At 40.2% G+C, this 16,019-nt stretch overlaps 1 protein-coding gene across 1 annotated transcript; it reads right to left on the minus strand.

The window, feature by feature from the left end:
• Positions 1 to 807: 807 nt before the first annotated feature.
• On the minus strand, positions 808 to 1,431 carry LOC149204781 (uncharacterized). Its single transcript, XM_089397209.1, has one exon. It carries the CDS (start codon positions 1,429 to 1,431, stop codon positions 808 to 810), a length of 624 nt encoding a protein of 207 aa, XP_089253335.1.
• Positions 1,432 to 16,019: the final 14,588 nt, after the last annotated feature.

The raw sequence follows: 16,019 nt of genomic DNA on the forward strand, positions 1-16,019 counted from the left end.
ACATACCTTTCCCCCACGCTGCTTGCTTGAGTGGATGGTCTCCTGTACCTGTATGACATTGTCCAAGATGTTTCTGCCTTCCACAAATCCTCCTTGAGAGCTGGAGATCAATCTTTTGAGCATAGGCTTGATTCGATTAGCTAAGATCTTGGTTATTATTTTATAAGAAGCATTGCACAGCGAAATAGGCCTAAATCTTGCGAAAGAGTCAGGGTTGGATTCTTTAGGAATTAGGGCTAAATAGGTGGAGTTGGTTCCTCCTCCTATCTTAGCTTTTTTCATGAAGCCTCTTATCATTTTAAGGAGGTCCACTTTTATGACTTCCCAGCAAGCTTTATAAAAATGGATTGTGAATCCATCTGGCCTAGGGACCTTATCAGCATCCATGGACCAGATAACCTTGATGATCTCCTCCTCTGAGATGGGTCTGCAGAGAGCTATGTTGTCTTCAGCGTTGACTAGGAGAGGAATTTTGGTGAGGAAGTCTGCAGTTTCCTCATCGCTGCCTTGGGTTCCGTCATTGTATAAGTTCCTGAAGTGATTTTCGGTAGCGTCTTTGACCTGATTGAATCCTTTGCAAACTTGGCCCTCCGTAGTTTTGATTTCAGCTATATAGTTGCGGGACAGCCTAGCTCTGTATTGTCGATGGAAGAATGAGGTGTTACGGTCCCCCGCCTTCAACCAAAGACTTCTTGATTTTAGCCTCCAATGTTCTTCTTCAGCACGGAAGGATTGGTATGTGGAACGTTGTGCTTTTACTTCCTTGTCTAGTAGTTCTGCTGTAATGTCAGTATTTTCCAGATTTATCTACAGAGAGTGCAGCGTCTGGACTGCCTCTTTTCTTTGATTGGTTGGAGTGGGGTCTGGCTTTTTGATCCACTCCTTCAATGCTAGTTTTGTGGCCTTCAGCTTTTGTTCCCATATATAGCTGGTGGATCCTGTAACAGGTTTAGCCCAGGCAGCTTTCACTGTATCCATGAATCCCTTTTTTTCGAACCAAAGCGGACTGAAACGGAAGGGGATGGGCCCCAGATCTTCTTCATCCTCCAGAAGAAGCTGAATTGGCTTGTGGTCTGAGGTTAGTTTAGGCAAAATTTTTGATATGATGATTTTTTTGTTCATCATGAGGGTGCTTTGGACTAGGAATCTGTCCAGGCGGGTAGCTATGTGTTCCGACCCAGTTCGATTATTTGACCAAGTGTATCTCCCGCGAATTGGGTTGAAGTCAAGAAGGTCCCAGTTCTGGAGGAGCTCCTCCACAAGTGCCAGCATGGGATCTCTGCTGCCTGATCCGCCCCTTTTCTCTTTTGGATTCAGCACTATGTTAAGGTCTCCTGCTAAAATAATATTGCTTGGGGAATGTTGCTCTAGGAAAGTTGAAAGAGAGTTCCAGCAATCTCTTTTCTTAGAATAGTTAACAGGGACATACATATTGAATAGAGAGATGTTCAACTTACTAGCTTTATGCTTGAGTTCTGTATAGATCCAGTGCTGAGTGCCTTTGGAGTTTTGTAGCTGAAAACGCTGTCTGACCAAAGAGTAGCAAGGCCTCCAGAGGTACCCCTGGCACTAATTGCCTTGCCTGTATTTTTATTCCACTTTGACTTACTAATGCCTAGAAGGGCTTGCCCTTCAATCTTGGTCTCTTGGAGCATGAGGATTTCTGAGGGTTCTGTTTTGAGTAGATCCTTGGCTGCTTCTAGTTTAGAGGGGTTCCCCAGTCCTCTGCAGTTCCAAGAGACTAACTTCATTATTTACTGAAAGGAGGATTGAGGCCTCCCTTGGAAGGCCTTGGTCTGGTATTTCGACCGATGGACATTTCTATTGTGGTTTGGCTTCCTTGGGTTTTGAGTCTCTCTGCCTCTTCTTCTCTCATTTCTTTTCGAGATTTCCTTCCAACTCTTTTGAAGGGGCGCTCGTAGGTTTCATCCTCCGATGAACCTGAGCTTTCTACAGCTTTTTTCTTTGCCACTTCTCCGTATGAAGGGTTGGATGGGCTGCCTTGGATTACTTCGGCTTGACCTGCTTTTTCTCCTTCTTTGCTTGGAGGGGTACTTTCTTCCTGTGCTTGATTTTCCTGCTCTGGGGCAACAGGATCGATCTGAGTGCTTGTTGTCTCTTTTGTTTTTGCTTCGCCTTCCTGAATAGGCTTAGAGCTGCTTGGGATTCCTGATGTGTTTCCTTTGCCAGTGCCTTTTTTTGGTAGGGTTGTTTTCTGAACTAGAGTCCATTGTTCCCCATTTTGTTTGTCTGGTTGCTCTTCTGCCCTTTTCTTACAGTGCTTGGCGAAATGTCCATGCCCGTGGCAGTGTCTGCATTTGAAAGGTAACTGTTCGTAGTCCAGCTCCTGGATATGCGTCCATCCGGCGACAGTGAGCTTGATTGCTTCCGGTAACCCCTCCTCTAGATCGACTTCCACACAAATGCGGGCACAAGAGTACTGATCTTTTCTTGCGGCTTTGTCTATGTATTTACCCAGCGCGTTTCCGATATTCTCTAGGGATTTTTGGTTCCAGCAGTGGAGCGACAGGTGGGGAAGTCTCACCCAGACCGGGACAGCTGATGGGACGTCTTGGGAGGGGTCAAAATCTGGGGACCATTTGTTCAAATACAGTCCCTGCGGTCCCATAAAGTATGGGCCATTTCTGAAAATTAAACTTCTATCTTCTATGCTTTCAAAAACAAAGACGAAGTATCCTTTACCTACAAAGTAACTTTTGACGCCTTCTTTGATCAGGGGGTTCCAGTTTCTTTGAGTCCAGTCTTCTACTGATTTAGGAGAGGGCCAGAGACCCGTGAACTGCCCAATAAGGCCTCTCTCTGCTAGATTTAGAGCTGCCTTGCACGTCTCTTCTTCAGAAAGGGCCACTAGAGGGATTTTTTCCATTTTCTTGATGAACTTCTGTTCAGTCGCCGATGGCGCGGCTGCTTCGATCATTACTTTAAAGGCTATCACCTCTGGAGGCGGAGTGGAGAGGCCCCCTGAAGAATCCATGGAGAGAGCGCCTCAGTGCTGTGCGCAGGGGCGCAGCAGCCACGAGGGCGCACAGAGGAACACCCAGCAGCCAAGAGATGCGCTGCCCTTCTGCGCTGCCAAGAGTTTGGAAGTCTGAATCGATTTGTGGCTTCAGTGAAGGCGAGCCAGAGGTGGCTAGGGCTCCCGCGGCGCAACGTTCTAAATTTATTTTCGTTTACTTGAATTTATTTTAACGAGTGGCTTTTAAGTGTTATTTTTTAGAAAGTTTTCCGGTTTATTTTTTGATGTAATTTGTTTAAAATATGACACAAATTTATTGAAATTACAAATTTGACATGTGAGTTCTTCACAATCTAAGTGTCTCAAAAAATTTTGAGGGTGTTAAATCATATTTATAATAAAAAAACTATTATAAACAACACATGAAAATTTGACCAAAAAATTATTTATAATTTTATTAATAAAAAAGATTACACTATAATCTATAATCTATATCCTATATAATATATATATATAACAAATTCAAATTTACAATTAAATAGATTTTAACTTTTTAACATTTATTTGGTGACAATTTTGCTGGGAAAATATTAATTTTCTAATATGATTTTGAATAAATTTAACAGAAATTTTGGCTAAAGGGAGTGGTTATTGATGGTAGTAAGCCAAATTCTAGCTTCAAAAGCACAATTGAAGCATTATAAACTTTCGCTATAATGGAGGAGGCACCTCCCAGGAATAGGGAGTCATCCGCAAAGAGAGCATGATTCAGGGGGGCTGATCCATGGGAAGGCTTGAGGCCGGGGAGGGAGCCATCATTTCTTTCAAATGATAGTCTTTTGCTAAGAGAGTCCGCCATGAGGATGTACAGAAAGGGAGAGAGGGGGAATCCTTGCCGGATGCCTCTTCGAGCTTGGAAAAAATTGGTAGGGCAGCCGTTGATAAGGGGGGCAATCCATGGGGAATCAATACAAGCTTTTATGAGCTGAATAAATTGTTGTGAGAAGCCAAAAGACTACAATACTTTGTAAAGGAACAAATGATTAACTCTATCAAATGCGTTTGCCATATCAAGTTTGATCAACATACCTTTCCCCCACGCTGCTTGCTTGAGTGGATGGTCTCCTGTACCTGTATGACATTGTCCAAGATGTTTCTGCCTTCCACAAATCCTCCTTGAGAGCTGGAGATCAATCTTTTGAGCATAGGCTTGATTCGATTGGCTAAGATCTTGGTTATTATTTTATAAGAAGCATTGCACAGCGAAATAGGCCTAAATCTTGCAAAAGAGTCAGGGTTGGATTCTTTAGGAATTAGGGCTAAATAGGTGGAGTTGGTTCCTCCTCCTATCTTAGCTTTTTTCATGAAGCCTCTTATCATTTTAAGGAGGTCCACTTTTATGACTTCCCAGCAAGCTTTATAAAAATGGATTGTGAATCCATCTGGCCCAGGGGCCTTATCAGCTTCCATGGACCAGATAACCTTGATGATCTCCTCCTCTGAGATGGGTCTGCAGAGAGCTATGTTGTCTTCAGCGTTGACTAGGAGAGGAATTTTGGTGAGGAAGTCTGCAGTTTCCTCATCGCTGCCTTGGGTTCCATCATTGTATAAGTTCCTGAAGTGATTTTCGGCAGCGTCTTTGACCTGATTGAATCCTTTGCAAACTTGGCCCTCCGTAGTTTTGATTTCAGCTATATAGTTGCGGGACAGCCTAGCTCTGTATTGTCGATGGAAGAATGAGGTGTTACGGTCCCCCGCCTTCAACCAAAGACTTCTTGATTTTAGCCTCCAATGTTCTTCTTCAGCACGAAAGGATTGGTATGTGGAACGTTGTGCTTTTACTTCCTTGTCTAGTAGTTCTGCTGTAATGTCAGTATTTTCCAGATTTATCTGCAGAGAGTGCAGCGTCTGGACTGCCTCTTTTCTTTGATTGGTTGGAGTGGGGTCTGGCTTTTTGATCCACTCCTTCAATGCTAGTTTTGTGGCCTTCAGCTTTTGTTCCCATATATAGCTGGTGGATCCTGTAACAGGTTTAGCCCAGGCAGCTTTCACTGTATCCATGAATCCCTTTTTTTCGAACCAAAGCGGACTGAAACGGAAGGGGATGGGCCCCAGATCTTCTTCATCCTCCAGAAGAAGCTGAATTGGCTTGTGGTCTGAGGTTAGTTTAGGCAAAATTTTTGATATGATGATTTTTTTGTTCATCATGAGGGTGCTTTGGACTAGGAATCTGTCCAGGCGGGTAGCTATGTGTTCCGACCCAGTTCGATTATTTGACCAAGTGTATCTCCCGCGAATTGGGTTGAAGTCAAGAAGGTCCCAGTTCTGGAGGAGCTCCTCCACAAGTGCCAGCATGGGATCTCTGCTGCCTGATCCGCCCCTTTTCTCTTTTGGATTCAGCACTATGTTAAGGTCTCCTGCTAAAATAATATTGCTTGGGGAATGTTGCTCTAGGAAAGTTGAAAGAGAGTTCCAGCAATCTCTTTTCTTAGAATAGTTAACAGGGACATACATATTGAATAGAGAGATGTTCAACTTACTAGCTTTATGCTTGAGTTCTGTATAGATCCAGTGCTGAGTGCCTTTGGAGTTTTGTAGCTGAAAACGCTGTCTGACCAAAGAGTAGCAAGGCCTCCAGAGGTACCCCTGGCACTAATTGCCTTGCCTGTATTTTTATTCCACTTTGACTTACTAATGCCTAGAAGGGCTTGCCCTTCAATCTTGGTCTCTTGGAGCATGAGGATTTCTGAGGGTTCTGTTTTGAGTAGATCCTTGGCTGCTTCTAGTTTAGAGGGGTTCCCCAGTCCTCTGCAGTTCCAAGAGACTAACTTCATTATTTACTGAAAGGAGGATTGAGGCCTCCCTTGGAAGGCCTCGGTCTGGTATTTCGACCGATGGACATTTCTATTGTGGTTTGGCTTCCTTGGGTTTTGAGTCTCTCTGCCTCTTCTTCTCTCATTTCTTTTCGAGATTTCCTTCCAACTCTTTTGAAGGGGCGCTCGTAGGTTTCATCCTCCGATGAACCTGAGCTTTCTACAGCTTTTTTCTTTGCCACTTCTCCGTATGAAGGGTTGGATGGGCTGCCTTGGGTTACTTCGGCTTGACCTGCTTTTTCTCCTTCTTTGCTTGGAGGGGTACTTTCTTCCTGTGCTTGATTTTCCAGCTCTGGGGCAACAGGATCGATCTGAGTGCTTGTTGTCTCTTTTGTTTTTGCTTCGCCTTCCTGAATAGGCTTAGAGCTGCTTGGGATTCCTGATGTGTTTCCTTTGCTAGTGCCTTTTTTTGGTAGGGTTTTTTTCTTAACTAGAGTCCATTGTTCCCCATTTTGTTTGTCTGGTTGCTCTTCTGCCCTTTTCTTACAGTGCTTGGCGAAATGTCCATGCCCGTGGCAGTGTCTGCATTTGAAAGGTAACTGTTCGTAGTCCAGCTCCTGGATATGCGTCCATCCGGCGACAGTGAGCTTGATTGCTTCCGGTAACCCCTCCTCTAGATCGACTTCCACACAAATGCGGGCACAAGAGTACTGATCTTTTCTTGCGGCTTTGTCTATGTATTTACCCAGCGCATTTCCGATATTCTCTAGGGATTTTTGGTTCCATCAGTGGAGCAATAGGTGGGGAAGTCTCACCCAGACCGGGACAGCTGATGGGACGTCTTGGGAGGGGTCAAAATCTGGGGACCATTTGTTCAAATACAGTCCCTGCGGTCCCATAAAGTATGGGCCATTTCTGAAAATTAAACTTCTATCTTCTATGCTTTCAAAAACAAAGACGAAGTATCCTTTACCTACAAAGTAACTTTTGACGCCTTCTTTGATCAGGGGGTTGCAGTTTCTTTGAGTCCAGTCTTCCACTGATTTGGGAGAGGGTCAGAGACCCGTGAACTGCCCAATAAGGCCTCTCTCTGCTAGATTTAGAGCTGCCTTGCACGTCTCTTCTTCAGAAAGGGCCACTAGAGGGATTTTTTCCATTTTCTTGATGAACTTCTGTTCAGTCGCCGATGGCGCGGCTGCTTCGATCATTACTTTAAAGGCTATCACCTCTGGAGGCGGAGTGGAGAGGCCCCCTGAAGAATCCATGGAGAGAGCGCCTCAGTGCTGTGCGCAGGGGCGCAGCAGCCACGAGGGCGCACAGAGGAACACCCAGCAGCCAAGAGATGCGCTGCCCTTCTGCGCTGCCAAGAGTTTGGAAGTCTGAATCGATTTGTGGCTTCAGTGAAGGCGAGCCAGAGGTGGCTAGGGCTCCCGCGGCGCAACGTTCTAAATTTATTTTCGTTTACTTGAATTTATTTTAACGAGTGGCTTTTAAGTGTTATTTTTTAGAAAGTTTTCCGGTTTATTTTTTGATGTAATTTGTTTAAAATATGACACAAATTTATTGAAATTACAAATTTGACATGTGAGTTCTTCACAATCTAAGTGTCTCAAAAAATTTTGAGGGTGTTAAATCATATTTATAATAAAAAAACTATTATAAACAACACATGAAAATTTGACCAAAAAATTATTTATAATTTTATTAATAAAAAAGATTACACTATAATCTATAATCTATATCCTATATAATATATATATATAACAAATTCAAATTTACAATTAAATAGATTTTAACTTTTTAACATTTATTTGGTGACAATTTTGCTGGGAAAATATTAATTTTCTAATATGATTTTGAATAAATTTAACAGAAATTTTGGCTAAAGGGAGTGGTTATTGATGGTAGTAAGCCAAATTCTAGCTTCAAAAGCACAATTGAAGCATTATAAACTTTCGATTTTGCAACCCAAAAAAATCGAATTCCGATGAAGATTTATTTTCTAAGCAAAATTGTCGCATTCGTACACACCGTCGTTACGTAAATGTAGTTAGTAGTTGGGTTCACCAATGAGGCCGACAATCCAGCGTAAATCTCTAACGTTATACACGTGGGGATATGCACTCTATAAACCGCATTAATACGCACTCCAGCTCGAGTCGATCATCAAATATATCCATTTCGGGACCATCCAGTTTTGATTCACTCCCGCTTTTTCTCGCCCGTCTATATTACAGGAAGCTAACATCTCGCGCTATCATCCAAAGCTAACTGGAACGATATAAACGAAAGGATTTCAATCTCCCCGTCCACGCATATCAAATGGCCCCCGCTAAAAGGAAAGCAACTGCTAATCCAGGTCCGGCTCCACTGAGGAGCTCTACTCGCCTGTCCGCCAAAATACCGAAGATGACAACCGCAAAATGTGACGAAGTACAAATGAAGAATAAGGAGGCGAGCACAAGGGCCCCCAGTGTTCAAGTGTCCCATGACTGCAAAGAAAAGTTAGACGAGCTTACTGCACTTTTGGATCTCAAAAGTCTAGGATCCACCATCGATTTTTTATTACCTACTCCACAGGGAGCGAAAGGCATTGCAGAGCTCAACAGATCAATGGGTTACGACAATTGCGGTCAGACTATCGACTGGCTACTGGAAACGGTTCGAATCAAACATTTCCAGGACCTCCAGAATCCACGTAGACAGCTGGATTGGCTATCGCCAAGTCAAATAGCGCCTTTGCAAGAGCTGACCAGGGAACTCGGCTTCGCCCGAGGCGGGCAAACTGTCGATTGGATATTGCCCATGGTATCAAAAGACTTTTTAAAGCTCACCCTTTTGCTGGGATTCCGAGAGAGCGCAGAAACCATGAAATGGTTATTGCAGCAGGCAAAGTTTGCAATACTTGGAAGACATACTGCATCTACCAGTAATGCACGAAACCCAGCAGCACATGTGCATGCTCCTTCATTCCCTGCTGCACAGTTTTCGCAGAACCCACAAGGGGTGAGACCAATGAATTTTACAGCAACAGGTGGACAAGGGGTCGGCACGACTCCCACACCCAGACCCACAGGAGGAGTCGGAGGGTGCAGTACTACATGGTATTCATCAAATCTTTATACACCCACAATTGCACCAAGTAGACCTACGTGCACACCCGTTCAAAGCAGCACAGGTCCTGTGACGGGGTTTCGTTCGGATCTACCAAATCGTAATAACCATTTTAATGGATTTACTGGAGGCCATTCCCACATGAATGGTTATGGCCAAGTTCAGAGGGACTACTTTTCGAGTAATGGTATGCTTAATTCTGCAAGAGTAATGCAGCCAATGCCATATCCTCAATCTGAAATTAACACATCGCAGCTAAAATCCCAACAAGCCAGTCTAGAGAATACTCAACCTCACAAAAAAGTGGGTACAAAGAGACAAGTACTCAGACGTAAAGTAGAAAAGAAACAAGCTGCCAGCGCTGGCAATATTGTTGGGCCTGAAGTGAGAGAGGGAGCGGGAGTATCTACCCCAATGCAGTATTCAATAAACAACCTGCATCATAATGGCAATGCTGCTAGTGTTGATTATGGTGATAGGGCAATTAGTGACAGTGCAATTAGAATGGATCAGCTGCAGGCACCTCCACAGGTAAACCATTTAATTCCCCAGGGCGCTACTTTTCTTCCTAAGGTCGAAGGAACCTACAAGGCAAAAAACCATTCTAGGCCCTTGCAAATGCCTGTGCAGAATGGCGGTACAGCTGCAGACAATGCAAATTACATGAGCTCCTCGACTGCTAACTCTAATCCTGCTCCCGCTGATATAATTGGGCAAGATCAAGCTCCTGCTGATCGCAATTTGAGGGAAAGAAGAATTGAGGCGCATGATCCAAATCAGGTAGTCCACGATTACTACAGCGGAGGCCAATCAACGGCGGCTCAGTTTCCGATCGATTCACGATGTGCTCAAGGCAACGGAGAAACACACATGGCAGGGCTGCAATTGATGAGGAATCAAACATTGGAGACAATTGTTGCAGGAGAGCAGAGCAACCATCAGACCAGCCAGTTAAATGGTGCATGGCCACTTACTGGGTTTAATGAAACCCATCTTCAAGAAGTTGATAATCCACTTCAACAAAATGGGGTACCTATGAACGAGGCGGTCAATATTGAAATCGAAACTCAAAAAAGGCAGCAGCAGGAGGGCTCTACTTTTCTTCATGAGGTCGGAGGAATGTACCAGGCACAAAACCACTCTCGGGCTTCTCAACTGCCTGTCCAGAATGGCGGTATAGCTGCAGGCAATGAAAACCAAATGAGCTCCTGGACTCCTAATCATAATCCTTCTCAGGCTATAATTAATCAAGAACAGGCACCCTCTGATCATAATTCTTTGGAAAGAATAATGGGGGGTCATGATCCAAGCCTGCTAGTCCACAATTACTACAATGGTGACCAATCAACGGTGGTTCAGTTTCCCATGGCAGGGCTGCCATTGAATATGATGAATCAAATGTTGGAAGCAGATGGTGCAGGAGGGCAGAGCAGCCATCAGAGCCAGTTAAATGGTGAACAACCACTTGCTGGCTTTAACGAAACCCATCTTCGTCAAGAAAATGATAACACATTTCAACAAAGCGGGGTACCCATGAAGGAGGTTGTCAATATTGACATTGACAATAAGCAGCAGGGGTGTAACGAGCCTCTGAATATTGGAATTGAAAGGCAAACAGAGAAGGAGCGGGATGTTATGAGTGAAATGGAAGGTCGCAAAGATGGGGAGAGGAATGAAGGATCAGCAGGAGCAGCAGAATCTACAAACGAACAGGTTGGTGACACAAATATTGTTGAGGTAAATGCAGGGGATATGAAAGATATGAAAGACAGAATGGAGTGTTATGCTTGGTGAGACGATTTTATCGTGACCTTTTATTTGAATTTGACCAAAATTTTCTGCTCACTACATTTTAACATCAATTTATGCACTTAAGAAAAGCGTACTTCAATTTACGAACTTAAGGAAAAGGGTATTCTTTAATACAGTGCACATCGTAGTATAAGGAATTTAACGACCATAATAGGCCAGACCACATTTTGGAATAAGGGTCTGAATTTGTTGTTTTCATTCTCATTTGTGGACTTCTTATCTTTAAAAGGCTATCTACATCATGTTAGTAGGAATGTTATAAATGGCTATCTATAAAATGTTAGTAGAATGTTATATGTTTATAGTTGCAGTTAATTTTGGAGTAGAGTTATGTATGAATGGTATAGATTTATTAGTTTGATATTATTTGTTATATATATATATATATATATATATCTAATTTAATAGAAGAAATTAAGGATTTTCAAAATATTTTATTTATTTATTTATGTGGTGTGTTTCTTATTTTTATTCTAGTGTGATGTTACAATTTTTTAATATTATTTTACACATTTTCAATTTTATATAAATTAAATGATTGATAAATTTTCAGCATTATAGAATTATGTTGATAATTATAGACTTTCAGTGGTTCTTAATTTATGACTGTGATAAGTTTAAAGTATTATAATAATAGTTGACATGGTTAGCTAGATTAAAAGGAATATGATGATGAAGAGATGAATAATATAGAAGTGAATGTTAATTGTTTCATTTTCCTTATAGAAAAAGGGTATTTAGTATTTTCTTAAAACGAGTTTTCTTAGAAAGAGTACTTCATGTTTCTTAAAAATATTTTTCTTAGAAAATGATACAATGGTGGTGTCAAGCATTTAATTTAAATGAGCTTAAATTTACATGAAACTTGAATCTACCAAGCACTGAGATGGATGAAACCTATTAAGATGCAAAACATTCTTTAGATCCTATCAACAGTGGATAGATTCAATACTATAAAATAAAATGTATAATAAGAGTTTTAGTGGTAGCGCTTTTTATTGTTGTTATTATTAGTAAATATTTGAGACCCTTGGAAAGAGTTGTTTTAGCTTTTTTTTATAAGAGATTTTAATGTTTTATGAATAGACCAAATAATAATTATAATCTGTGAAAAAATAGTATTATATGTACTTTTCGTCTTAGATTATTGTATATGGTGTATCATCAACATTATTTTTTGATGACTAAAAATTGTAGATTCACTATATCAAAATAAGTTTACTAAGTAACAAAGATCCAAAATATTGTAGCTAAAAATATTTGTTATATTTTAATTAATTATTAACTTTTGAGAATATGCACATGGGTTTTATTCGAGAAAGAGTTTGTGGAAGACTCTCATTAGTCCTCAAGTAATAGTGAGTTGTCATAGTTTCACAAATATAGAAATAAAATGATGGTTATTGCTTTCCACTCTTCCTAATTTCATTTCTAAATGTGCTAATTGAAGAATTTACAAATATTATTCAAGTTTACATGGGCTATCCCATACTACTCACCTATGGATTCTTGAAAACAAAGGTGAATGCTTTTGAACCCAAGAAAACCCAAGTTGATACCTACAAGCACTTGCAAGCATAAATGAAAACCAACGAATTCTTGAAGAAATTGTGAACATCTCTAATTCCTCTAAAATATAATTGGTTTATCTCAAAAACCTTACAAAAACTATAAAACTTCCTAAACTCATTGAGCTTGTCCTATAATTCCTAAGGAGATATAATGCTACATAATTCAAGGCATAATTTTCACTAGTGAAGAGTCCAATTAAGATTTCTTCCAAATTTATCCCAACTAAATCGATGATTGGAAAAAAGAAATGGTACATTGAACTTCTTTTATATCAATATTGGACTATGTGAGCACACCAAGAAATTAATCCACCTTGTGTCTCATACCTCCATCTTAAATTTATGACACCAGTAAGAAAGGAGCATTGAGTGTGCAACCTTTTTTAATTAACCATTAGAAATTGTGATGAAGAGATAAATAATGAAATTAGCTTACCTTTTAGCCTAATTTTCCCAACATCCATGTAAGAGGTCTCTTTGGATAAACGATACATGCTTAATTATTTTGAGATCTTAAGTCACATAAAAAACAAATCAAGTCAAATTATCTTGCATCTAATTGATTCCAGATATTAGTCTTAATAATGTATGGTGAATTAGAGTAGAGAAGCTATAAATATACTTTATGATGATTACATAATCTCTAATGACTACTAAGTTCCTCTAATGACTACTAAGTTACTAATCCACATTGAATCCAGGATTTTAAGTCCTTAATAAGGAATAATCATTTTAACTTGATTAATTGTTACATCTCTTAACCCTAGTTCAAAGATGATTTCTTAATGTTCACTATTATTGATTACATTAGGAAGATAAAATAATTATTCTAATTGTCGCAACTTTGGAATTCCTTTTCTCCAAAATATATCTAATCCATTTCTTTTCTTCTTTCTGCAACATCAATGTTAACTCATTCGACCTAAACCAACTCTAGTAGGAGAACATGAACTTCCGATACAATTAATCTGGGACAACTAATTATCTTACTAAAAGATTGTTCTATTACTTGCTAACCATGTATTTTGACAAGTAAACATAGGAATTGTGATTTTTTAAAAGGTTTTAATATAGTTTTTATGCTAGATGATGAACATTTCCTTGTAGGAATGAGGCAAGACTAGTCTACTATCTAATTTCAGTAAACAAATTCTTTTACACATACTTGGAATACGCATAGTCCAAGAAGAGATGCTATTAAGTATACTCTATTGTCTTGAGTCAACCTCATACCATAAGCCCCCCTACTCTAAAAGGTTATCTGTACATCCAGGGGGAGGTTATTACCTCAAATATAGTGAGTTTTATGATCTTTTTGAAATATATCTCATGAAGTTCCATTTTCTTATGGGTTAAAGCCCAAGATTTTGTCTCCTTACTTGCATCCAAGATATAGGATTGGGTGAAAATGTATATGGAATTTTAGAATCCTATACGAAGGTCGATAGCTTTAGGACCATAAATCTCTTAGTGAGTATGACATAGACACATATTACATCATCTATATGGTTTGAAGATTACAAGGTGGAGCCAAAGGTTGAGGTATGTCCTCCTCATACCAACCCAAATGTTTTAAGGATGTTCTAAAACAAGGACGTCCAACTCCAAACCATAAATACTTCTCACGACAAACTTTTGTGGGCGAATAGGTAGTAAAAACCCCAACTCTCGAAGTGAATAATGTGATATGTAGATTCTTGGCTAGATATTATGAATGGAAAGTGCTTATTTATCATTTTAATGGGTTTTTGCCTTCGGAACTTGCCTATAAGAGTGGGTGAACTAGAATTGATCTCAGGATATTGTGTTACATTTTTGTTGAAAGGGTTTATTGTTGTTCTCTTCAAAAATTTAGAGGATTGACAAAAAGTGTTCAATCAAGGATCATGGTTTTTGGGCCACTCCGATTTCTCTCTTCAACCACGTTTCCTGATTTTAATCCTCTTTCCATTTTAGCTCTAGCAACACTAGTTTGGGTAAGCATCCTCAACCTGCCCATCCATTTGTCTCATCCAGATGTTTTAGAAGACATGGGAAACTTATTAGATTTATACATCAAAGGATTGTCAAAGGAATTATCACATTCATTTACATATTTGTCGAAGTGAACCTCAGTAAAGGATTTCTTGATAAAATCCTTCTCAAATGGAGGGGTAGGTTTATTCACTATTGTTGGATTCTGAAAACATTTTTTTTCACTGCAAGATAGTCATATTCAAAATGCCTTGTCTTTGTCCAAGGGCCCTATGCCCACCTGAATTCTAAGAAACAAAATCATGGTTGTCAAGATTCAAGGGAGTCAAAAGGACCCAAGACTACTACAACTCACAAGCAGGGAAACACCTAGCAACATATATCCCCTATTATTAATGAAACACCTTCAAAGTCATCTCAACCTCATGTAGAGTCAATGCATCCCTCGACAAAGGAATTTCAATCCTCAATTGAACCTGGTAAAGGATCAATTGTAATTCTAGCTCCATCAATAAGTGGGAACAAAGAAAGCCTTAAATCAAATCACTCAGATGATGAGAAGGAAGCAATAAAGGTGCCAAAAGTGATGCAGGGTTACCGCCACTTACACCCACAATATGCATATAAAATGCATAAGCACATTATTCCCAGGAATTTAACTCTATAAGGAGTCCAATCTTCATTTACTAAGGTTTTCGGCCCCTTTCATAGTCTCATGCGGAATGATTTATAGACTAATAAAGTATAACCCTTAACTCATCTTTTCCCTTATATCTTTACTCAATCACCCCTTATAAACTTTAGTTTAAGCCTTATTCGTGCTTTAGGCCTTCATAGCATTTTTTCCGCATATATATAACAAACCCCTCTTTAACGTTTGGTAAATGCAGACTTAACCACCAAACCTTCAATCGGCGCTTTATTTCTATTATACATAGAAATACACATAAAAGGCATAAACTTACCTTTTCCACCTTTTTAAAGACTTTGCATGGTTTCCGAGGTACACCTTTATCACAATCGGGTCTCCACTCCTCTGTGGGTTGCACTAATACACACCTCCTCTGCATTCGATATGCGATTAAACGGTCATAATTCAAATATAACAAACACGCCAATATAACCCTATCAAGTCCGCTTCATATTGCTTCTTGCATTTCCCCTTCGATCTTCGATCCAATCAGGACCATAGATCTAGCTTTCGATCCGATGGTTGCGATTAAATCGTTATCGCTATTGCCATATTTAGGAGGGTCATTCCAACCTTGTTCCAATAGCTTCGATTAAATCTTGACTGTTGATCTGGCAATCGATCCAACGGTCGAGATCCTTCCCCGTTCCAAAAGTCGCTTGACGGTGTTCTGTCATTGATCTACACTTAGTAGATCCAATAGTCCATGATGACTTCAGATAGACAACAAGCATGAAGAATAACTACCCTAAAAAGCGGTTTTCACTCTCTCCTTCGTTTCTATGTGTTTCTTAGCTAGCGGGATCGAGTGTTCACTCCTCAATACCACTTACCACTTCTCACTCATTCGAAATACCACTTGTGTGTTTAAACCGCCTTTCTTTGTTAAAATTCGCCGTTGCGATATTTCAACACTACCCCATGTGACATGATTTGGACCATTGATCTATAAGACACAATGGTTGCCGTGTACTGGCACCTCACTTCTATGTTCGTCCCTTTCACTTGGTTTTTACGCTCTTTCTTCATTTTTTCTGTGGTTCGGGTTTCTTCAAAAGGTTCTAGTT

Source organism: Pinus tabuliformis, chromosome 1_2, assembly GCF_031772625.1.
Source record: "Pinus tabuliformis cultivar Carrire ecotype Pingquan chromosome 1_2, CPIR1, whole genome shotgun sequence".
In the NCBI taxonomy this organism is placed as follows: domain Eukaryota; kingdom Viridiplantae; phylum Streptophyta; class Pinopsida; order Pinales; family Pinaceae; genus Pinus; species Pinus tabuliformis.

What these genes read in the sequence shown, in the direction of transcription:
- LOC149204781 (XM_089397209.1), bottom strand. Translation starts at nt 1,431, where the DNA reads ATGTATGTCCCTGTTAACTATTCTAAGAAAAGAGATTGCTGGAACTCT.